Source organism: Euprymna scolopes, chromosome 2, assembly GCF_053919585.1.
Source record: "Euprymna scolopes isolate OS-2025 chromosome 2, ASM5391958v1, whole genome shotgun sequence".
In the NCBI taxonomy this organism is placed as follows: Eukaryota; Metazoa; Mollusca; class Cephalopoda; order Sepiida; family Sepiolidae; genus Euprymna; species Euprymna scolopes.
In genome coordinates this window covers 77,864,451-77,890,698 of record NC_136483.1, presented here as the reverse complement: position 1 = coordinate 77,890,698, position 26,248 = coordinate 77,864,451, and the positions used below count along the sequence as shown (strand labels likewise).

General features: G+C 31.7%; 1 protein-coding gene across 1 annotated transcript in view; it reads left to right on the top strand.

The window, feature by feature from the left end:
- LOC145292744 (protein disulfide-isomerase TMX3-like) overlaps window positions 1–26,248 on the top strand; it is a 252,942-nt gene that overhangs the window by 78,462 nt on the left and 148,232 nt on the right. The window contains exons 8-9 of the mRNA XM_080138781.1: window positions 3,435–3,501; window positions 9,654–9,819. Of these exons, the coding sequence (XP_079994907.1) occupies window positions 3,435–3,501; window positions 9,654–9,819 (233 nt within the window). The remainder of the gene's footprint in view (window positions 1–3,434; window positions 3,502–9,653; window positions 9,820–26,248) is intronic.

Here is a 26,248-nt window from a genome sequence, read left to right as displayed (position 1 = left end):
ACGAACTTCTTTCCACCATTTTGCAGCATCCGTTTATGCTACGCGCATGCACGCTGTAGCATAAACGACGGCTTCACCAAGCAAACTATGTTGGGGGAGGGGATTTTTTTTTCCAGGACATAGAATTTTGCGCGCCCCAACATCACATCCCCCCCCCCCCCAAACAAATTAGAGTGGCCGGTGTTCTGTAGTAGCGTATCTGGATATTTACCAAAAAAAAAAATATTTAGGTTTGGCTATAAATTCCTAAACTCATTTCACCTTAAATAATTTAGGTGACTGAAATAGGAATCTAATTGAATCTTTAATTTCCTGATTAGTATCCGATAATTCATTTTTCTTCGAGTTATATCGAATACATTAATACGGACTTTAGGGGCTTTTTTCGTAATGTTACTGTAAAAATTATTTTTTATTGTTACAAATTACGATGCTTTAAAAAAAGCAAAAATAAATTCTTGCGTTTTTTATTTACTACTGAAAACCATAACTTTAGTAAAGGTATTTTTTGTTTAAACAAAATAAAACATTTTCACTAAGAGTTAAGTAAAAATAATTAGTTCATTATATTCTGCAATCATTATTTGAAAAATACTGCAATTTTCATTAAAATTCGTTAATTTCCTGATTTTTGGTGAATTTTTAAGTAAAGGGAGGAATCAAAATGTGTATACACTTTGAGCGTCGGCATTCATTTTTCGACCACGTGTGGTTAATTTAAATTAAAGTTCAATCACATGGTTACATTATCAATAAACCCATTGAAAATTTACCATATTGTAAACACATTCTGTTTACATTAAGCCTGTGGTGTTTTTTTAGTGATGCAATGTTGTCAACTGAGATTTTAAAAAACCCCGCGAGATCAGGAGAAAGAAATGTCCAGAAAATCGCTAGCCAATTTGGCAGAAAAGTAACTTATCTTGCCTTTGATAACATTTATTTGTTATATATTTGTTTTTTGACAACTTTTTCGAATCTATGTGTACAGTAATACAAACCTGTGTACAGTAATACAAACCTCTTCGGGGAGATTGGAATGCCCCCCCCCCCCCACCTAAAATGTACTTGGAAAAATCGATTTTATAGTGAGATTTAAGAATGGTTAGTTGAAAAAAAGGTGAAAAAAAAAAACAAATAGTCAATAAATAATTGTTACCAAAGGCAATAAATGCTACTTTTTTTTACTTACATGAATGAGTTTATTTTATGCTTTAAAGTATTTTCAAGCAATCTAATGCGGGTGTCTCTGGGTGCCAAATACCTCCAGATTTTCTAGAATTTCCCGCTAGATTGTAAACGAAATCTCCAGATCTAGCAGGAAAACCGCTAAATTGTAACACTGGTCACGTGACAGGAAGCGGTAATAAATAATTGTCCCTAAATAAAAAAAATCGCCTCTCGGTAAAAAGAAATCCACCTATTTATCATAGAAAAATTAAGTATAATGTTATAATTAAAAAGGAATATATACAAACACACATGGATATAGTAAACATATACCAAAACGTGGAAGCCATCCGTCCAGTGGTTTTTTAGACAATTAACTCCGAACGAACCAACATTTACATTTTTATATATATAGATATATAATGTACTAGCAGGCTACCTGGCATTGCCCTCTTGTAAAATACACTTAAACATGATATTTTGATAAATGCAAATTTTGTATTTATCATATTATATTGAACCCAATATATAAGAATGATTTAAAAAGTTAAAAAAAAAAAAAAATGACTTGTGTGCCACCACCGAGAATTGAAACCAAACCGTTTAGCTTACGATTTCCTTTTTCCTTTGATGTTAATGCCTGAGCTTTGAAGACATGTTTGCTGCAAGACTAAAAAGTAAAACATGAACCATTAGCTATTACGTTACGCATGCATATTTGTAATGCTGTTGATCGACCTTCATCTGCCAAATTCCATTTTTTAAATTTTCACACTTTTGCGCCAATTTTCCCTGGCTAAAATCCAAATATAAAGTTTCACATGGAAGTTTGGAAGGCAAAATTCTTTACACAAATATATATACACATACATAAATATGTTTAGAAAGAGGTTTGTGTTTACTATAACCTTTTTACACAAATATTACGTAAGTATAAATCATGTAGAATATCTGCATGAATATAATTACACAGATAGTTGCCTAAAGATGATCATCCCGTAAGAAAACTGAAAAAACTAATAGGGAATTAAAATGAATGTTTAAAAGAATATGCAAGTTACCTAGATCTTTTGCAGATGAATGCAATTCCACGACCCATATATAACAAAGTTGTATTTTCTTTTTAAATAAATAGAAAAAAGGGTTTTTAATATGAATATCAATACACCCAAAAGAAATAAATTTATAGGAATATAGATATATACAAATCGTATAATGTTGAGATGTGTTGGATGGACATTTTAAACTTTAATAACTATTGTATTGATTAGAACAGGATTTTGGTAGAATTGTTTAATAAAATGTCAGTTCGCATAAGCTAACATGCCAAGTACGACCAAATTAAAGAATGACCTCTGGTAACCCTGAAATATCAACAAGTCATGAGAGCCAAAAGTTCTTGAAGTTTAATTTAAATGTGAAAAGTGTGGAATTAACACTTGACCAATTGCCTTCCAGTGGAGACTCACGTGGTAGACTTCGATTGGTTATCAAGAGGGGATGAGTCTTACCAACCTATCCCTTCTCAATATAAAAGGGTTGCATGCATGTTTTTAGCAAGTTCCAGCTGAGTTCCAGACAGTTCGAACTGAGTCCCAGTGTGGTCCCAGTTCAATCATGGGCCATGGCAGAAAGCTTAGCAAATAGCTTTGGGTAGAAGCAGAGTCAGCTGAAATGAAAAATCGACGATATCTTTGACTTTTTTAAAGAAGTAAAGAAGATAACTCAAATCCACACTGATAAAAAAGCTCTTAACTGGAAACATAGTAAAAACTCTGGTTATAAAATCCCTTGAAACAGAAAGATCGATGAACTAACAAAATGACCTGTTTCTGTAAGAAAAATAACAAAGCAATGAATCAAAATGCCCACTAGATTCTGATTAAGATCCTTAACTAGAAAAAAGAAATTATTCATTGTGTTCGCTATGAAAACAAAAAAAAATTAAATTATGAAAACCTATGACAATTTCTTAACAAGTAGTAAGAGAATAAAGCAATTCCTCCTCCGTCTCTCTCACATAACTAACGATTACTGCCGATTGGAGTTGGGTGACCGAAAGAAGGAAAGAAAAAGGACACGTGTCCAACTTTACTTTGTTTTCTTGATCATTTTAACCATATAAACGATTAATAACAAGAATTTTTAACAATACAATTTCCACAGATTCTGTTTGATTTAATGAAATCAAACAGAATCTGTTCAATTAATAAAAGACTCTTTATTTGTGATTTCCATCTGAAAATCTATTTTCTCCATTGCAGCATGTAAAGTTAACAAGAATGCCTTCACTTATAGTATTTAAAGATAATATCTACATTGAATATACAGGTAAGTCTGTTTCGAATCTCTACTATTTGATTGGATACACTGGTATATTCACACATTGTCTTCAATCAAGCATCGCTTGAGCATGTCTCTACGTATCTCTATCAGAAATCATATCCAGTGGTCTGCCAAGCTTAAGTTTGAAATAGCATTTTCATTGGTCTGTTGTGCATAAGTTTAAAATAGTATCTCTATCAGTATGTTTTTTTTTTTTTTTTTTTTTTTTTTTGTCATGCTTAAGTTTAAAATGTACTTTTTGTCTGTTTGTCATGCTTAAGTTTTAAAATAACTTTTTCATTGATCTATTTTGCTTCAGTTTTAAAATGTTTTGTTAGCCTGTCATGCTTAAGTTTAAAAGAGGCTTCAGATGATGTGGGTAGTGGTCTGTTAGTAAATCATAAGGTTGACATAATGCATATTCTGTGATAGTCTATGGATCAGTCATGCAGAAATCAAATCTGTTGTGATCATTTATGTATGATTACTGTTGGGGAAAATATTAACTCATACTTCTATGCTATGAATAAAATAGCAACTTGTGTTCAAGTAATCATATAAAATCATTGTATATAATAGTTGTGTTGTCTTTCAGTATTGACTCCAGAGAGTTGATTTGACATAAGAGACAATTTTAGATATTAAATGAACACGAAGTTAGTAGTTTTTCTCTACTCTATTAAAAATATTCTATGAAAAATATTCGACTAAGCTCCACTCTCTGGTTCATCATTTTAAGACATTCACAGTAAGAACTCACCTCCTACCACAATTGCAAAGAACTTTGCTTTTTTTTCTCTGTGTGTCCAACATAAACAGGATTTCCATGAACAATTTCTTTTCAAGAACTTCCCATCTGTAGAACACATTACCATCAGACTGCTTTCTTGTAGTTGTTTTCAAATCTGTTGTCAAATACCTGTCATAAATCGTCCTCATGAGTAAAATTTTGCTCATCCATTCATTATTTTCAATCCTCCCATAATATTGTAGATGAAGTGATGGAGTGCCCAGCTACAACCTTATTGTTAGATGGCTAACAAATTCTATGTAGAAAATAATCATACTTTTAAATATTTTTGTATTTAAAAGGGAAATAACTTTGTGCCTAAAAAGTATCCCCCTTATCCCAAAGAGATTTTGAAGCAGATTTATCTGCTCCTGCTTTGAAACCAGACAAAAACAAGGGAATAATTCAATGAATGCTTGTTGACATCGGCTATCACACCTCATTTTCAAAGTAATTCTTTTCAGTTGTAAACTGTATAATAAGTAATTTATTATTGTTGATCAACATAGAATCGTTTTCATCCAATTATTTCTTTATATATTTGTGTCATAAAACCCAGTTAATAACTTTTATAAAAATTCATTTTCATGTTTTTTTTTTTTGTTATGGCTATGTCAGCTAGGTCAATTGAGTGAAAAACTAAAGATACTGGGTTCTATCTTTGGTTTAAACAATCTATACTTTTATTTTTCATTTTTTTTTCTTATGTGCATATTAAATTAAATAATACAGTTAAATATCAGGTTCAATTCATAGGGAAAGACCAAAGAAAAATATGGGAAGGAATGATAAAAATCGACTTGAAAGATAAATAAAGCTAATTATTTATAGAATCCATAATTGATCACATATAGTAACTTAAGAATTCAATTTTTTAATTACTGTTGACTGTGATGTCTTTAATCCATTTGGGCAAAATAGGTGAGGAATTCCAATAGCCCTGTAATACAATTGAATCTTTCTCTTAAAGATTTTTTTGGTTAACTAAAAGATTCCCAGCAATGCTGAATAGGAACATTTATAATATAAATCTCACCTGTCTGTTTAAATGTATGTATGTATGTTTGCCTAAAACTTTTGACAGAGGCGATGGATTTTCATGAGCTTGGTATCATTTTGAAGCTCGACGTCTTGGACAACAAATATTGAAAAATTGGACAAAAACATTAATTCCTTCACCCTCAACTGTGAATGAAGGGTCGATTTTTTGCGAGCCATTTTTGCAAGTCATCGTATTGGTTGGATTGACTTTGCCTAATTTTTAATGGAGTAGGGGTAAGACAGGTTTTCTTTCACTTTTCCTCCTTCGTGTCATGGGTTCAAGCCTGCCTACTACCACTTTTTTTTTTGTTTAACATGCACCTCCAAACGCCGGGCAACGCCGGGCACCCAGGCTAGTTTAGTATAAAATAGTCCTTCACAGACACCGGTGTTGTTGTTTTATGATTTATTAGTGTAGCAAATATATCAATATTGAGGATTAGAACATCGGACATTAGTCATCACTATATGTGTGTGAGATTAGTTTAATTACATCTGATATGCAAAGAATATTTTAATTCATAGTTAAGTTGTTTACGTAAGAGACATGCATTAAACATAAATATAATCCCCAAATCTTTATCATTTTAGCACAGGTTTCGGTCTCTTCTTAGCAATGATGTTTATCGGTTTCTGAATTACATATATTCAAACTTTGTTTTCCATTTGCCATGTGTTATGTCAACATAACACAGAATAAATACTAAAAATCGTTGATTTTTCATCATCTGTTTAAAAAACTTGAAAATTTTTCATGCTGATAAAATTTTATATTTTATATCCATTTCACATATGAAATAAAAAGGAAAAACTCTTATATAAAAGGGCAGTTGTCTGTGTTTATTATGCCCCCAGCTAAAAGTCAGAAACTACACAAGGCACATTCATGAGTAACTTCGTCGATTTGTTGATTAATCTACATAAGGTTTTTCTGATGTTTTTATAAATTCACTTATAATAGTTTTATGCATGTATTGAGTGCTTTTGAAAAAGTTTTTTTAGTCAGTACATTGAACTTATATATATATATAATCCAATAAATTATTTTTTGTGTATTGATATTCATATTAAAAACCTTTTCTATTTATTTAAAAAGAAAATACAACTGTGTTATATAGTGGTCGCGGAATTGCATACATCTGCAAAAGATCTAGCTAATTTGCATAAACATTCATTTTAATTTATTCCCTATTAGTTTTTTTTTTCGGTTTTCTTATAGGATGATCATCTTTAGTTAACTATTATGTGTAATTATATCCATGCAGATATTCTACATGATTTATACTTGTGTAATATTTGCATAAAATAGTTAGTAAACACAAACCTCTTTTTATATATATTTTTGTATATATATATATATATATATATATATATATATTATTTTTGGCTACCAAACTCCTCTGTTAGTTTTTGGTCTATAGATATGAAATTTCGTATATAGGGTATTCAAACCCATGCAGAACTTTATATTTGGGTTTTAGCCAGGGAAAATCGGTGCAAAAATGTGAAAATTATAAAAAAAATGGAATTTGCCAGGTGAAGGTTGAATGACGGCTTTACGAATATGCATGCATAACATAATAGCTATTAGTTCATGTTTTAATTTTTAGCCTTGCAGTAAACATGTCTTCATAGCTCAGGTATTAATGTCAAAGGAAAAAGTTAATCGTAAAGTTAACGTCTTGGTTTCGATTCTCGGTGGTGGCACGAGTCAATTTTTTTTTTTTAATTTTTGAAATCATTACTATATATTGGGTCCAATATAATCTATATATTAATACGATAGCATGTGTTTTATTTTCTGTGCCATACTTACATCCGAATTGTTTAATTGTTATTCACTTCCGTTTCTTGTAATAAATAATTTTACCAAGAATTCCTCATAAGTTTTGGTTTCGGTTTCGATTATAGCTAATGGCATTCCAATCTATTTTTTTAAAATAATTTTATCAAGAATTCTTCATAAGTCTTAGTTTCGATTTCGATTTTTAGCTGATGGCACCTTAGTAATCTATTTTTTTATAAATAATTTTATCAAAAATTCTTCATACATTTTGGTTTCTGCTTCAATTATAGCTGAAGGAACTAAAGTTATATATTCATAAGTTTAGGATTCGGTTTCGATTCAAGCTGATGAACCCAAGTCATATAGATATATTTTTGAAATCGCAACTTTATAATATATAAAAATCGACCGAACATTAACTCTCTAATAATATATATGAAATCTGCAGGAATTAAAATATCATATTTAAGCGTATTTTACAACCTGGCCACGCCGGGCATCCCTGCTTGCTTGGATAAATACTTTTGCAGTTTTAACAAAATAGCTACAATAATATCAGAGCGTCTCCATTTATTCTGAATATCTAGAAAATGCCAACATCAATATATTACATATGAATCAGTCCCCTGTGGAATTTCTACAGGTCTCGCTAGTATAATAATAAATACGAAATCTGCATTAATCAAATATCATATTTAAGCATATTTTATGACAGGGCAATGCCAGGCAGCCTGCTAGAGTGTGTGTGTATATATATATATATATATATATATATATATATAGACAAATTTACATAGTCGCAATACTGGACATGCTAATGTTTCGGACAAGTGGTCAGTCAAGACAACACGTCCTCGTCAGGCAACTTAAGAAGTTTGTATATATTTAACTTTAAATTTGTTTATATTTAATTTTCATATCAACGGGTGCATCCAGTTTTTACTGTTATTTATTTGATAGTTTTTCACCACTATTTTACTTCCATATTTATTACTCTATATTTTATCTTTCATTTTGTTATTCTAATTATTTTCATATTCTAGTCGAGTTTCTATTTTTGAAATATTAATTTTTATAAACTTTCATTATGACTCTACTACTTGATTATTATTTTTATTTCTTTTTTAATTATTTCTTATTATTTATCATACCAGTAATTATTATGTACATATTTTATTATTTTTTATTTTATTTTGTTATAATTAATGTTATTTTCTTAGTATTATTATTATCATATTATCTTTGATGATTATTTTTATTATCATCGTTTGTTATCATTACTGTTATTTTTAATTTTAATTTTATTGTGGTAAAATTTATTATCACAAGTAAAGAAAATTAGCTAACAAAAATTTTGCGTACTAATTTTTCATGTTTTGTAAAATGAAAAAAAAAAAATGTATATATGTATGTGTATATATGCGTGTGTGTGTGTATATATATATTATATATATATATATATAATATATATTATAGATTTTCAAAGGTGCTGAAAACGAAAATCACGTTTAAAGACCCCCCCCCCCCAACAAAGATAGCTATAAAGTGGGTGTTTATTTTACATTAAATTAATATTGAAAAGTGATCCCTCACTTTTTGAAACTATAATTTCTCCATATCTTGGAAAATACTCATTCCCATGAATTTTAAATGTTATTTTCATTTTCAGCACCCTCGCAGGCTTTTAATAGTGGTAATTTTAAGAAGTTTTTGAGTATGGAAAAATACTGCATCTTTACCAATGTTTCAATCATAGTCATTTGTTTTCCTAGTTTTGCATATGAATTACAAAATATCAGATATTTCCCCAAAACTTCTGGCCTTGATGGAGGGGAGACTAAAACTTGCTGCTATGGTTTCAAATGATCTGAAATAATAGCAAATATTTCTCATCTCGTATATCTTCCCTCTTTGGTTTTCATACATAAAGTAAATTTCACATTGTATAAGGATTATTTGATACTGAAGATATTCATAATCGTACTCTATTTCCGAAAGAGGGGAGATATATAACGTATGAGAAATATTTGGAATCTTGCTGTTTTGTCAGATTATTTGAAGCCATAGCAGCAAATTTTAGTCTCCCCTCTATCAAGGCTAAAGGTTTTGGGGAAATTTATATATATATATATGTGTGTGTATGTATGTATATATATAGTGTGTAACATGAAAGAAGATATAACATCACGAGTGACTTTTTATTTATATTAAAAGTGAGAATTGTGATCGCTTGATACAAAATAGCAATAAACTACCATTGTGATAAAACTTTTTGATAAATATGATATAAATAATTCATTGTTTAAACGGAAATAAATTTTTTTCATTAGATAATTTTTACTCATTTTTTTCAATGCTTCATTTATTTGATCAAACAAATATGATATTTCTCTCTCTCATCATATCTGTCTCTATATTTCATTGACCCACTGTTTCTTTCCTGGCCTTGATTTTATTTTCTATATTCTATTTTTTTTCTTCTCTTTTTCTCTTAATAAATGGCCTGTAATTAGAAGTGATGCGTGATTTTGTTTTTTGCAGGGGAATCTCGATTCTCTGAAGTCGATGAATGGGTTACTCAAGAACGTTACACAGCCTACCCAGTTGTCACGTCAAATATCCTCAATGAAATGGTTGAATTAAAAAAGTTTCTTGTGATCACAGCTATAAATCGAGAGTCTAATAAATTGAGAGAAGTGAACAAAAGGTAAGTCTTTTAAGCAGTTATGAATTTTATTATATGACAGCTGGATATAGATGGCATTCTATTTAATATCGAACATGCCTTCTACTTAGGCAACATGTTGGATGCTGGTAGTAGTTGTAAACGTGCTATCACCACTGCTGTGTTTCATGGAGAAGGTTCAGGAGGCTGAGCCCAATCCTTATTTCTAGGTACATTTGCTTCAAAATTCGGAGCCAAGTCTTTTCAACCTACTGTAATCAGCATAGATGTGTGACTGCAAGCAAAGATCCCATCAATTATGCTTTATCGGAAACTTGGTATTGATGAGATTAGATTGTAGATGGTTTAGCTAAGTGGCTTGGCCATTTACAATATGCTACCTATAGAAAAGAGGAGACAACGCAATGGAGTTTCATTCTATATTAATAAACAAACTTTATTAGTAGAGTGTATGAGAGAGAAACGAGTTAGTAGGTTGAAGGGTTATTGTGTAAAGATAGAATTAATATCATGCCAGCTGGTTGAAGGAGAGAATAGTTCAGTTCCGTTTACACATGTTTATAGCTAGTAGTCATCTGCATGAAGGAAACCGGTTAAAGGAGAAAGAAAAGTCTTTAGTGTGTTTTGCATGTTGTTGTGGGTGGGTGTGAGTTGTATTGACAAGAGCATTTCTTTAGCATGATAAAGTTTGTGTGGGTACCGCACGTAAAAATAAAGGTGAGTTTGAAGAGAGCCATAACTAGCTTGTAGTACTCCTGTTCAGCCTGTGGCGAAAGCCCCAGGCTAATGTGTGTTGCCAGCTGAAGCCAAGAGGAAGAAAGGTTTGTGATTTCACCTTTTATGTACTCATACCTCTTGCATCAACTCCCTAACACATTTGGATATGTTGGAGTTTTCAAGATTAAGATAATGTGTCATTTGGAGTATTCAAACTTTTCACAGCATTTCAGTCTGTGTAACCGCCCACCTTCTTCAGGTGCTATCGTGTCAAACTCTGGAATCTTTTTGTGAAACTCGGTAATCCAATGTAAGCAAGTTCTTGTTAAGCCGTCCCCATAAATAATCAAATTCTACCCAATTTACACAATTAGTGATTACTACACTACTACCTTAAATTCATTGATCCTTATCTTCGAGTGGCTTTCAGGCCTTAAGTGGTGACTCCTAAGTAAAAAAAATAATAAAATCTGGATGGAATTTCGAATAGAACTCTTTGTTAAATCCACAGGAGGTAGCATGCTCTCATTCTGTCAGCCATGACTGGGTAGAAGTCCTAAGTAATTCGCAATTGTTATTTTGAGTGCCGCCCCACACTGAGGGTTGAACTTTTAACCTCCAGAAGAGTGTAACTTACGACTGAATTTTACCAAGTACGTTATCCACTATGCCATGGGTTCTTGCAAATAATTTGGATATCTCAAGAGATACCTAAAGAGAGTAGTAGACTAAGATGTGGTTTGAATGTATAAGAAGCAATATAATTGCACGCAGTCTTGACTTATGTTTTTTTTTTTAGTATGTGAATAATCACGTTTACTCCTAACAAGGCATATGGCCACTTGGATGTAAGGGGCTATTTTTTGGGACCATGCCTAGGAAAAATTAACAAGATGTTGGTTTACATTACATTTAAACTTCTGCATATCAGCACAGTCAGGAAAGCAGGTAGCAGGAAAGGAATTCCAAAGTCTAGCTGTTCGAGGGAAGAAACTATTAGAGTAGAAAGCTTTTTGGCATTTAGGGACCTTAACAGTGAAGGGGTGTGATTTTGTTGCTAAGCGGATTTGTCAGGGATATGTGTGTCAAGTGGGGGGCACAAATGCTGACCCTTTGAATGTGATTGCATGGATAAAAGACATGAAATGTTGCCTAATATTGCTCACTTTGAAATCTGAGAAACTTACAGTATCTTAAATAACAAAAACTGGATGAGGAAGAGAAGGAAGGGGTGCATGGTTGGGTTCAGTGGATGCAGTTAATGTTTAAGCATCCAGCAATATCAAGTTCACATTCTATCAGATCTGTTTTGCTAAATTGCATTCTAATACCATTTAGAATCGTATGAATCCACATCATCTATAAGTAAGGAGTGGCTTGCTGTCAACTAATCTTATACAATAGTTATTGTATTTAGCTTTGATCTTGGTTGATCAAAATTACCACTTCTTTAAACAAACAGTATACATTATTTTGCCATTTGTATAAAATTATGATGCAACAAAATTAAACTAAAATTACATTTTACTGTTCAAATTTCCTTTATTTTTTTTTTTCCTTTTAAAAAAATGTTCTTCTCAGTGTGCGTTTTGTATTTGCCTTGAATTTACCCTACTCTATATTTTTGATTTCCTCTTCCCCTCTCCTGACTGGATTTTGACCTAGTTGTTGCACTGTGTTCATTTCACTTTGACCCCACCCCTATTTCTAGTTTGTAGTAATATTGCTAAATTAGTCTGCTTAATTAGTTTGTATGAAAGAGAACCTATATAATTCTCTCTTTAAAAATGATTAGATGTAGAAGCTAGACTAGCCATTAACCGATACTAATAATGACATTGCTGATAGAATTCCAATTGTTTCCAAAGGATTCGGATTTTGTCCATACGTGGCTACAATGCTGTGAATGCAAAAACTAACAAGACAACAAGGAAATGAGAGAAGAAAATGAAGTGATAGATTTAGTTTTGGCAACAGCAAAATGTGAGGCAATAATAAATGTTTCCAATATGGCATATCTAACAAACATGGAAAAAAAAGATCATAAGAAATATGAGAGGTTGGCCATGAAAGAAAGTTCATATTGATAAAACAAGAAATTGATGAACCAATTATAAAATGTCTACAAAATACAAGTAGATATTATGAGTTTAAAAAACTCTGACAAGAAGAACAGATGATTTAAGAGGTTTTAATTCAATTACAGTTAATTGAAGGTACCATATATTTTGGTGTATAAGACGACCCTTAAAGTTAAAAAATCATCTTTAAAAACCAATATTTAGTAAGATACTGGGTGTTGCAATCTCTAGCCTAGGCTAAACAAATATGGTTTTGTGATTTAGCAGTCATCATCAATATATGATAAATTTATTAAAATTTGCTCCAATTTTGTACCTCGTCTTATCTGACGGTCGCCTTATACGTCAAAATATACGGTATGTGCAATGCATCACACAAAGACTAACTAATGGAACAACAATCTTAGTATTGTGGATGTGAACACTAAATAAAAACAGAAAAATGTACAAAATTTGGAAAAACATAAAATTGCTTAAAAAAAGAACTATTTTCAAACAGTATGCAATTCAAAAAGAAAAATGTGACTAATATGGAAAGAAGATTTACTAAAAAAAAAAATAGAAATATGGAAAAAAAGCAAAGGCATTATATGAAAAGTTAAGATAAACAACTTTGATTTTAGATACTCGCAGTGAGGTACTGTTTATACCAAGAAATTTCTGAGAACTGCTTGGAAAGCCACATTTATGAAAGAGCAATTTACAACTCTACTATTTTGATGTGCCAGTCATAAAAACTTGTGTACTTTGAAGGTTTCTTGTAGCTGAAAAATACATTTAGAATAACTTTCTTTTTAAATGTTTTTCTTTTACAAATAATTGTAAGCAGGTTAAAAATGTTTGTTTTATCTAGGTTTTCATAGAATAGCAATCACTTTCATTTATTTCATATCAATCCTTGATATCTTTCTAGTTAGAACTCTTTTTCAAAAGACATTGGATACTTACAAGAGGAATCACATGAAATGAAATTGTTACTGTAGAATGAATTGGATTCAAACTTGGCACCCATTTTTATAGGTTATTTTAGGTCTTTCTCTTTATCTGGTTTTGATATTTAGGTTGCTATGAATGTCTTGCAGTTAACGTCTCATGCCTACTATGCATATGGTAGTTGATATCAGTTAAATTAAATGCAGTCATAACACTTATTATGCACTCAAACCAGCCAACTTGGTTTATCATGCCCTATTAAAGGTTCACAAGAGAACATCTGGGGTTCAGTTAAATACGAGTTTTAAAACCACTGCTCTACGTAAAGAAGACCTGGAAGTGATGTATTTTTCTCCTTCTCACACCTCTTTCTCACAGAAGAGATGTTAAGTCTTGTTTACTCTATTGTTATTTTCATGGCAGGTGTTCGACTGAGCTTCAATCTATGGTAACTCCCTGTAAAAGATTCGCAATAAAAACTCATCTAGCTATGACCATTTTTAATTGTGTCCCTTTCTCTCTACCCAAAGTTAAATGAAACTTTCATGAGCAAAGTTTCTTTCCTAGAACTGTCTGTCTCTGGAACACAATACCACTGGGCTGCTTCCCAGCTGATTAAACATGTTTGTTTCCAAGTCCAATGTAAATAAATTCTTGTTGAGCTGTCCTCTTAAAAAATTTAATTTTGCCCAATCGCTACCATCACTGTCCACCTGACATTCATTTAACACTTGTCCTCACGTGTTGATTCTTTAAAAAAAAAAAAAAAAAATTGCACATAACATACAATATGAATATACAGATCAAATTCTGCTAAATATTTCATCCAATAGATCCCAAAATTGCTTTTTTAATTTCTTTTTACCCTAATTTCTGAATTCATCTAATTCCATCTTAACATGTTCTATGCTATCTCTGTTCTTAATTGGATCTGTTCCAAATATATATTACTGTTAGCAAAAATAATGTTTGTTTTTGAAATCTACTTTGACAGTAAATTTTAGCATTGAAATAATTATATTGTACTTTTTTAGTGATATATTATTTTTTGGTCCCCCGACAAAAGGAGAGTGGACCTGTAAATTCACCCTTGTCCGTTCATCCATTCGTCTGTCCGTGCTTTTCTCAATAATTACGCCTTGGAATTTTTTGAAATTTTGAACAAACATTAAACATGATATGAGTAAAAAAAAGTAACAGAACAGATTTTCTGGGAAAACTCTGTCCCCCCCCCCCCGGTGCCTTTTGGGTTAAAAATGGCTAAAATTGACACTTTTGTGCTTATAAAAAAATGAATGCCTTGTATTTTTATAAAACTAACTGATTTCTATTTGTAACTAACTGATAACTCTTGAGTGTGCTTCAGGGGCTCTTTTTTGGAACTATTTTACCATATTTGTCCAAAATTTTCTATGTATGTCTATTTAGCAGTTTTGCATGGTGCTGAACTCAAATTTAAATATGTTAAGGCCTTGGGGACTTTTGGGGCTAAATGGGGGGGGGGCGGGACAAATGATGGAGTTAGTCATTTCTTTTTGTGCATGGTGCAGAACTCAAATGACATGTTACGGCCTAAAACTGCACCGTTTGTTCATTTTCACCAGGATGTGACATCCCCTGAGGACTTTTGGAGATAAATGGGGGGGGGGGCAAATACTGAACTAAGTCATTTTTTTAATGTCTCGTTTACTGTGCACTCACGGCAGACTATGGATGCTTCACTTGTCATTAATTAAAAGGAGGTTATTTGCATGAACAAAAACATGTGCCCTCTGAATTGTAGATATGATTCCCAGATGCAATGGTTTATAAGGTCTGGAGGATGACCTTGGTGTGAGCTGAAAGATGAGCAGCAACATAATACTATGTGTAGCGGTTCATCAGTTGATAACGCTTAACCTTTTCGAAGAAGCTGAACCCTGATGAAACTCACTTTTTTCTCTTTTTCAAGTATCTCCTTCTCTCTCAAATAAGAAAGAAAGCAAAGAAAGTGATTATGCTTGTTATGTGTTCATGTATTAGAATAATTACTCATTGAACCTCTTGCATATGATTTCTTCTTATTGACCTTACAAGAAAGGAAGTAGAACATTGAATGATGAGGGTCTCACCATTTATATATGGTTTTCTATGCTTTGTGATCAGGTATGTAACTTGATCTGATGCTGTGAGGATGGGTTTTGCTAGTACTTGGCTGCATTTACAATGCAAAGCATCCACTGAGGGCACAAACTTCTATCATATCCAGACAAATACATGAACACATAATGAATATAATCCTGAAATTGCTTTCTTCTTTTCTTTTCTTTTTTTTTGAGGAGGAGGTGGGGGTGATACTTGAAAAAGAGAAAAAAATTACTTAGCATTTTTGATGCACAATTTGAAGACTCAAAATCATAATTTATTGAGAGGATTTCTGCCAAACTGAACTGTAACAACATTCACTTGAGGTGGGTTAAGACGGCTTCAAATAAGTTCCCTGCATCTTGCATCAAAACACTTCCCTCCCCCCTGCCGATTATTGAGTCTTTGGTACACTTCAGCAATTCCAGGTTCCAAAAATAAACACAAAAAATGCACAAGCCAGCCACCTGCTCTATGTCTGTCCTCACTATTTCTATCCAAGTCTTCAGTTGGCTGCCTCTGTGCTTCTTCCAGCTAATGGTTGCAGTTTGGGCTATCAACTTGTGGATGAATACTTCCTTAGTTATTGGATATCATGACTAAACTAGCAAAAGCTCCTTTTATTTAAGAAGAGTCTGTGATGCTGGTGATGTTGTACCTTGTACAGATGGTGTGGTTTGAAATTTAGTCTGAAAGATGGATGCATAGGATATACCAAAGGCAGTACATTTCATAAACCTCGAGTATGTGGAGATCTTCTTTGTAGTATTATGACCGTACAACAGTATTGTGCATATCAGTGCTTGATATATCTTCAATTTTGTTGAGAATTTTATTTATCCTGTCCTGTAGTTGAGCCAAGAATACTAAAACTACTTGATTTCCTTGATAATGTTGCTATTGAGATAGGGCCTCTGCTAGAAAGGGGGTAGTTGACTGACAGAACCTTTGTTTTAGAGGCATTGATCATCATACCAACATCTTTAACGGTGGTGCTGACATTATTTAATGCCTGCTGAATATCAGCATACGTTTCACCAATGATAGCAACATCGTTTGCATAGTCTAGGTCACTAATTTCTTCTGCCAAACTTTTGGGGTTCAGTCAAATATAGATTAAGAACTACTACTCTATACAAACAAGATGAGAAGGTGCAGGTGCAAGCTCAGAATCAAATATTGTCTATTTGGCATACTTTGTAAGCATTTCTTTTTATAAAAATTTGGACTTTAATTTGTCAAATTGAAAATCAGCTTCAGTTAGGTTACCTGTGCTTGTCTGAGTTAATTTGCTTAGTGATCAGAACTCTCTAGGAGTATGTGGCTAGATTACAGTTAAGCTATGTATACTCATTTACTAAAGTCTTTAGACCGTTAAACTAATTGATGCTAGTAACATCATTACTGTGTGTATATGTGTATTTTAAATACCTTCACTTTTGCTTTAGTTCTAAACTGAATCTGTTTTTATCTTTCTTACCTTCAATATTTTGGGAGTGGATGATCTATACTGTTGAATGATGCATGAGTTAACAAAAATCTACTGATTAAGCTGAAAATAAGAAACCATCATAAAACATGTTACATTTTTTAAAATGGCTAATTTAAAATCGATTGCATGGCATATGTAATTACTATTACATAGTCTAATGAAGTAGCTGAAATATTTTAGAAAACTTATGGAACAAGATCACTCTGAAAATGTAGACTTCCTCCCAAAATAAATAATATTATCCAAATATTTTATTTTGTTCGATTTACTAATGTGATTTGTTTATGTGTTTGAATATTGCATTTTTTTTGTTCTAGAGATATGATTTAAATTTTAGAATTATGCGCTATCATACTGTATATAAGAAATATTTTTACATCCAGATGATTTTAAAAAATAGACTTCCTTATCAAAGTAACTTTTAAAACTAACAGAAACCTCCTTATTAAGGTGGATTTCAACAATTAATCGGAACCTTCTTATCCAGATAGCCTTTAAAGGTCAACGGTGACTTCTTATTCACATGGCCTTTAAAGATTATTGGGGACGTTTTCTTTTTTATCCATTAAAAGTTAAGGGCATCTTTCTTATCTGGATGACTTTTAAAAGTTAATGGGAACTTCTAATCAAGGTGACTTTTAAAAATTAATAGGAACTTTCTAATCTAGATGACTGATAAATTTATGTAAACTTCATCCCTGATAAAATATCTTGAAGAGCCAATGGACACTTCTATAGAAATTTACAGCCAAACAATTCAATTAAAATGCTTCTTTTTTTAAAGTGCACACCTTTTGAAGGTGTATTCATCAACTTAATTTCAAAATCACCCGCTGCATATAACAATAATTTATATTTTTACCATCATTGTAGATAAGTCGTTTACACTTTTCGAATGAACCCGGGGATCACTACTATACTATAAAAGCATTTAAAACCGCTTGAGATTTAACTTTGATCTTAACTCAGGGATGACAAATTTTTACAGATTTTTAACCTTGTTTGGGCTACGAGAATTCTTTTTTGTAATGAGCTGTAGTTTAACTGTTTTAGTCTTAAACAATTTTTCTTTATCTACAAAAAAAGAAAAGAAACAAAAGAAATAAAATGTAAAAAAGTTTCTTCATAACCAGTTCACAGTTCAGATAACATCATTTATCTCAAAATAACCGCCTTTTCAGCATCTTGAGACAAATTACATTTTCTTGTGCATTGGGTGGAACAGATTGTAGGGAATGGAGACTGATTTATTTTCAATTGTAAATTAAGACCACATTCATCATTTGATATTATACTTTCAAATTCTTTTTTACTCATCAATCTTTTCCATGTTTCCCTTTCCTCCTTGGCTGATAATGAGCTTATGAAATAAATCTCAATGTTCCAATTTCTCTTGAGCAAAATGGAAACATTTGTTATGCATAACGCTAGTATTTTATGATAACAAGACATTTCATCATATGTGTATTGCATTTGTTTCCTGCATACTATGACGTGAAACTGTATCTGGAGATATATGCATATATTTGTCACAGATGACTGGTCAACGCCGCTGGAAAAATGGTCGGATCCTTCTATCGATCCAGTAGATATCTCACTGCTGATGCAATTCTCTATCTATATAAGAGCCAGATACGTCCAAGGATGGAATACTGTTGCCACATATGGGCAGGAGCTGCTAGAAAAGACTTGTCCTGCCTTGATAGGGTTCAAAATAGACTTTGTGGCCTGGTGGGAGATGTCCTTTTCTCTTCGCTGCAACCTCTATCTCACAGAAGAGATGTTGCGAGTTTGTTTCTGCTTTATCATTATTTTCATGGAAAGTGTTCGACAGCTTCAATCTATGGTCCCCCTCTCGCCAAACTTTCACAAGAAACACTCGGCTAGCTGAAAACATTATCAATAATTTTTCCCACTCTTTATCTGTGCCTAAACCTAAACATAGATTCCATGATCAAAGCTTCTTTCTTAGAACTGCACGCCTGTGGAATTGTCTTCCGTTTTCCTGCTTTCCAGCTGTCTACAATATGGTTGTCTTCAAGTCCAACGTGAACAAGTTTCTGATGAGCCGTTCCACTTAAGTTAACAAATTTACCGAACTTCCATTACTATTGATTACTATATTGTCCTTTTGACTACTGTACACTCTTTAACCCTTATCCTTGAGTGGCCTATCAGCCTTGATAAGTGGTGACACCTATGTAAAAAAAAAAAAAAAAAAAGGATGTCAAGAACTTGGAACATAAAACTTTTTATTATAAAGTAATGCCTTACTCTTTAATGTCACTTATGACATTGTAAATAGAATTTACAATTCTTTCTGCAATCCGGTCTTTGGTAAAAATATACTGGAATTTATGCTTGACTTGTCCAGCAAATTCCAGTCAGTAATATCCAGCAGTCTTTGTTTTATCACTCTTCAATGATAAGGACATCTGGATCTACTATCAAAATTGTCAATAAGCATGATATGTAGTTAATAATTTTGCAGTTCATTAATGATTCCATGGGTGGAATTTTTTTTTTTTTTTTTTTTTTTTTGGCGGAGGGGGGAGGGGTTGGTGAATTCAGCAATAAATAACCTGAAAAGGATTGATATACCATAGAAAAGAATGAGCAAAATATTAGTTTTATTATGATTTGCAAATACTATTTTTTCAATAAGATTATTATTATTACTACTCACTAGAAACTTTCACTCAGGCCATCATCAGAGATTTCTCTTTGCGAACAACCTGTGGTGTTCTATAGAGTCTGAGTGACAACAAGTCTCCCCAGATTTCCAGTACTCACCACCTTTTTCAATAACCTTTGCAAATTAGTTTGCATCATTGCAATAGCCATTTACCATTGATTTCTCGTTGGTAACGATAATTCGTCTTCGCTGGGATTTGGGTGGCAATAAGCCTCCCCAAGGTCCTAGTCTTCGTTGCACTCATCCAGTGGAGGTCTAGTTACTGCTTTCTCTCCTAAGTCTTTCCATCACTTATTTGGTGTGGCACAAAAAAAAAAAAAAATAGTAAGGGAAGGGTAGCTAACTTACAATTTTACAGTTTTCATGATTACATGTGGTGTTTCTTTGTTTTACCTCTTTAGCAGTTTCTATATGTCCAGCTTGTGGATCATGTGTATCAGTTTCCACATTCAAGTTTTCCTTAATATTTCAACCGTGTTCATTATTGTTATCCATTATATCTTCTCAGTCATCCCTCTGATTCCAGTCTCTTCCATTTTAAAAAAAAAATTTTTTTTAAAAAGTTTTTCAGTATTATTATTATCATTATTTGTTACCAGGTTGGCAATTTTTGCAGAAGTGTTTTTTTTTTTTTTTAACATACTCCTAATCACTGGTATGCTAGTGTGGCTAACTAAAAAGTATATCCACCTCTCTCCCTAATACTTGGTAGACTAAGTGATTAATTAGCAGTTTATAGACTCAAACTTATCCACCATGTGTTGCAACTTATTTTCATCAGCTCTCATTTCCAAAAGAAATTTTCATTAACTGATCAGCCAATTATCCAGAAAATATCAGTCTATCAAAAGTTATGGAAGTAGAATGTTTTGCCTTATCATAACCAAATAAAAACTGACAAATGATGCATTCTCCCCTTCGCGTATACTTTTTATTATTTTATTAATCCTTTTAAATTATTATTATTTTTTTTAGTTTCATTTTATAGATATGCTATATTAATGGTGCTTGAACTGTTGACATTTTTGATGCATACGAATATTGTTGCATATTCTACATACTTTCAAAATATGCTAATCAATTCAGGATAATTTGTATAATTGATAGTGGCCATCTTGAATGCACAGCTGGCTTAACTGGTTTACTCAATTTAACTATTTTTTATCATTTTTTTTTTTGTGAAAATGGTAAACAATTGAAAAAGTTCATTATTTTGAATGAAATTGCTTTAAACTTGTACAGTAAAAATGCTATACATACAAATTGAAAGCTGAACATTTGTAGTATGCAATGAACAATCCCCCTCCCTGCTCCTTGGACTTTGAGTTTTTCTTTTCATACATAGGGCATCAGTTGAATTTGTGTATTTAAAAAAAAACCCCAAAAAACAAACATTTTGCCTGTATAAAATAGACATTTTGTATTATTTGGATTATTCAGACTACAGTCCTCATCTCACATGTTGTCCGTTGCATCTTCCTAGCCATCCCTCTGATTCCAATTTTGTCAAATTCTGGAATCTAGCAATTTTGAACTAAAACTCATTATTTAATCTGCAAAGATAGATTGTTTTCATTTTATCAGCAATCATCGGATAGAAGTCTTGGCTGATGGAACAAGAATAATTTACCCTCGTGGATTAAATAAAAGGTTTTGTTTGAAATTCTGTACAGATTCTTAGGTTTAACAAGATATATTTGAATATGATTGGAGGTTACATCACCCAACCTGTAAAAATAACACTGAAGATGAGAGCAGTTATCTGAATAATCTAATAATATTAATTATCAATCCTCATGTCAAAAATTGAAACAATATAAAATAGAAATATTATTGGATTATTTGGACTATTGTTCTCATCAACCAAAACATTGTGAAAATAACACTCAAGATGAAAACACTAGTTCGAATAATCCAAATAATACAGAATTATCAATCCTTATCTCCAAAATCCAGAAACGTTTTTATTGTTAGGTGCATCAGTACATCTGTAGTCTGTCTATGTCAGCTAAAAAAAAAACGCCTTTGGACTCCTGTAAAAATTTATGACTTCTAGTTTCCTCCCTCAGAGGTAGTTGGCCAGAAAAAAAAAAAATCTGGTAATGCAGCTAGATTAAAAAAAATAAAATGTCCAAATCCGATTCCTGCAAAAAATTGCTGACTCCGACTGCCGTGTTCTTGTGTGTGGGTGTAAAGACATCAATAACCATGTAAAGTAGTGTGTGTTTAGATCTCAAAGCTCGCATGTATCCAACAAAAGGCAAACCCACTGTTGTCTAAAACCTGAAACGTGTCCATCTGTGTGTGTGTGTGTGTGTGCCTCCCTCCCCCTCACAACCATTTCCTTTCTTTGCTTTTTCTCTTTTTTTCCAATCTGCTGAGTGAGCACATTCCATGCTCAGCAAAAAATGCACTTCTCCCCCTTCCTCTTCTCTCCTCCCTACATACATCACCCACCACTCTCAGAATAACATTACCACGATGCACTAGTATTACTCAGGGATAAAGACAAAAAATTATGTGTGTGTGTGTGTGTATATATATATATATATAATTACTCTATTTGTATATTGTCGTTCTTGTTTTGTTTGTAATATATATATATATATATATATATATATATATATATATATATATGCACACATATATTTTAGAGACAATTGGATAAAAAAATCTGTTTCGGTCAATGAGAAACGATCCTGTGGATACAGTTAATTGGGGTGACCTGAAATGTCGAAATTGTGAAAGATACGAATATTATGTTTGAAAAAATGTATATATTATTACTCTATCTATCCCTCTCTCTCTGTATATATATAGATATATATATATATATATAGATATGTGTAGGATAAGTTTAGACTAATTACTAGGTAATAAGTTTGGTATATATCCATTCCAATAGTGATTAATACTAAATGTACTGTGTGTGTGTGTGTATATATTTCGGCAGCATGTTTTCATTAAGATTAATGTTATTAAATAACAGAGGTTTTTGCTTTATTAGCTTTTTTTGATTATTCCAATCAATTCATTTAATATGCTGATCAAATTGGTGTATATAATAAGTCCCAGGATTTCTTATTTCATATTTTCACAAGTACTTCCGATCATAAAAAAATAACCAATGATGATTTGAGAAATCAAATCGAAATTAATGAGTTTAGATTTATTACTAGGTAATAAGTTCGGTATATTTCTATTTTAATAGTGCTCAATACTGAAGTAGAGCTGGTACATATATAGCTGTTTTTATCTGGGTGTATGTGTATCTGGATCAATGTATATACCTGTGTGTAAGTAATTAAAGCAAAACCAATGAATTCCTTTCCTCTCTAAAGAAAAATAGTATTTAACAGAAAACTGCTTTACCATTGTCCACCAATATTAAAGTTCTATCAGCACATCATTTTTCCCCTCCATTATTTATATGCATTTACAAAGATTAAAATCAAGATATAATATTACTAAGCCTTATGTCTTGAATCCGTGTTCCAATTTTAATAAAAATTTCTTACTCTAATAGCTTTCCTCAGACCTTTGAAATTTCTCCCGTTTTTCTGACTGTACACATATACAGAGATTTAAATGTAATGTGAACAAATTTCTCGTTGCCCAACTCTCCAGTGAAGTTATCACCTATAAATCTGGATTCTATCACAGTATCCTGTTATATCTTTTTGGCAATATGCCTTGTTTAAATTGAATGAAAGCTTAATATATATATATTTCCCCCAAACATCTGGCCTTGGTGGAGGGGAGACTAAAACTTGCTGCCATGGTTTCAAATGATCTGAAATAGCAGCAAGAGGAGCCTTAATTCCAAATATTCTCATATGTTATATCTCTCTTCTTTTGGAAATAGGGTATGGTTATGAATATCCCCCAATATCAAATAATACTTGTACACTGTGAAATTTACTTTACCAAAGAGGGGAGATATATAAAATATGAGAAATATTTGGAATCAAGTCTCCCCTTGCTGTTATTTCAGATCATTTGAAACCATAGCAACAAGTTTTTGTTTCCCCTCCATCAAGGCCAGAGGTTTTTGGGAAATATCAGATATTTTGTAATTCATATGCAAAACTAGGAAAACAAATGACTATGATTGAAACATTTTATGACTGTAAAAAGTGCCTAAAACTAGGCTTTGGATGATGGATGATCCCCTTAATGTGTGACCTTAAGGGCAAATGTCACATAACCCACTACACAAGTCGGGTCACTACATTTCCAACGAGCCTTCATTTGTTAAATTCTGATCAGTAGTCACTGGGATTTAGAACTTATAAAATTGCAAAAAAAGGTGGTTTATATATATATATATATATACTCGTAGCCAAATTAAATATTGAAGTGCTCGGATCTTTGGTTCTATGGGATGAAACTATAGGAAAATTTGCAGGCTTTTTGGAGATTATAATACTATTCTAAGGTTAAAATTTTATGACAACTGGTAAAAAAGAACCTATATTTTCCAAACAATAAAATATGCCCAAATTTGCCTACATTTGTATATATAGTGTTCTGACAGGCAGCTTCAGTTTTGCTGAATATATATTAGTGTTAAGATGATTCATTGAAAAAAAAAAATCATAACTTTTTGGGGTATTGGAATCGATATCAGAAGCGGAAAATTTTGTGCCTATTGGAAAATAGGCACAAATTTTGACTGAAAATTTTCCAGTACCAAAAACGATTCCTTTAATTATATTTTTATATTTGATTTTGTGTAAAAAAACAAATCTTCCAATGCTGATAGTAATAATAAAGTGATAAATATTTATTGATTTAAACTTCCAGTAAAACTAAAATCAAAAAGTGTGTTTTTATATCTATGAAAATATATGCACATTTAAGATGTGTTTTTATGGTAATCAGGACAAAATAACCATTTTATAGTAAAATATTTAGAGATTTATAAAGAATTAAAATCGGTAATTTTATCGGAATCAGAGGAATTTACTACAGAATCCGTAATTGTATCGGAATCTTCTCATCACTATAATATATATGCATATGTGTATGTATGTATATATATATATATATGTGTGTGTGTGTTTTAATATCATACATGGAAGAAATCCTGTATGCAATGTTCTCCCCCTTCCGCTAATATTTAAAAAAAAATTTTTATCTTACCTCTCACAGCAAATGTTTTTTTTTTTTTTTTTTTAACTTTTCAAGTAAGGCTGTCCATCATTGCATGGAAATCTTTTGATTGACCGAAAAATATATGAAAAAATGATTCAATTTATATGACCAATGAAATATGTGAACTATTTTACCTGAATTGATTGAAGTCATCATCGTTGTCAGTGATTAAATCATTGAATTTAAGTTTGATCTTAAAGAACTGAAATATTTCGAAAAAACAAAACGAAAAACAAACAGCATTTTTTATTATAAAACGTTGAGACAACTTTTCACTTGTTTAGAACGTTTATTAGTGTTTCTATAAGTCACTTTTGTTAAAAATTACTTGTTGATTCCCTATGTTAATTTGAAAGGCTTCTATATTTATTTGTTAGTCCATTTGTCTTCCAATTTTCTCAGTTTTTGTTGTTGAAAACTTGTATTTATCCAACAAATTAGCCAAACATGGCAATTTATTGCAAATAATTATTAAAAATTATTTCATTGGTATTTGCTCAGAATCCAGTAAAAGTTTGGGTCAATGATTATTTACATGAAACCAGTTCTGATGAGCCAAAAAATAAACCTGGTTCAAAAAGGAGTGAAAAATGTTTTTCCAAATTTGTAAAAGTGACACTTGTCACAAATATCTTTGCCCCAGATTCAATGAAAGTTGTGATTAATAATTGCTTCCATTATTCAAGTAAGAGTGATCGCGTGGGAGGTAACCCATGATTTACTTGTTAGATCATTATTTTCTTTGATTTCCTCCATCTCCATTCACCCTCTGTCCAAACAAAATTCTGTTTATCCAGAACAAGGGATTCTGTTGCTTGGAAATTTTTTCACAGCATCTAAATGACATTTTTGTTTTCTCTCTCCACTAAAATGAAATATCAATTACAACAGGAAAAAAATCTGTTTTTGTTTTTATTTCTATCTTGGAGCAAAAATACCACAGATAAAAATGATCTATGGCATGAACTTAATTGAAGGAATCTTTTCAGTTTATTGTATACTATACTATGAACTATAAAATACAGACTTTATATATATATATATATATATATATATATATATATATATATAGAGAGAGAGAGAGAGATAGACTACAGACTATAAAGATAAGTGTAGAGTACTCTGGTAAAATCAAATTCTCTGCACATTAATTACATATTATTTAGCGGTAATATGCTTCCCTGACCATACTAACATATAGAAATTTAAATGTAATGTGAACAAACATCTTGCTGTCTCCCCCAGAATATC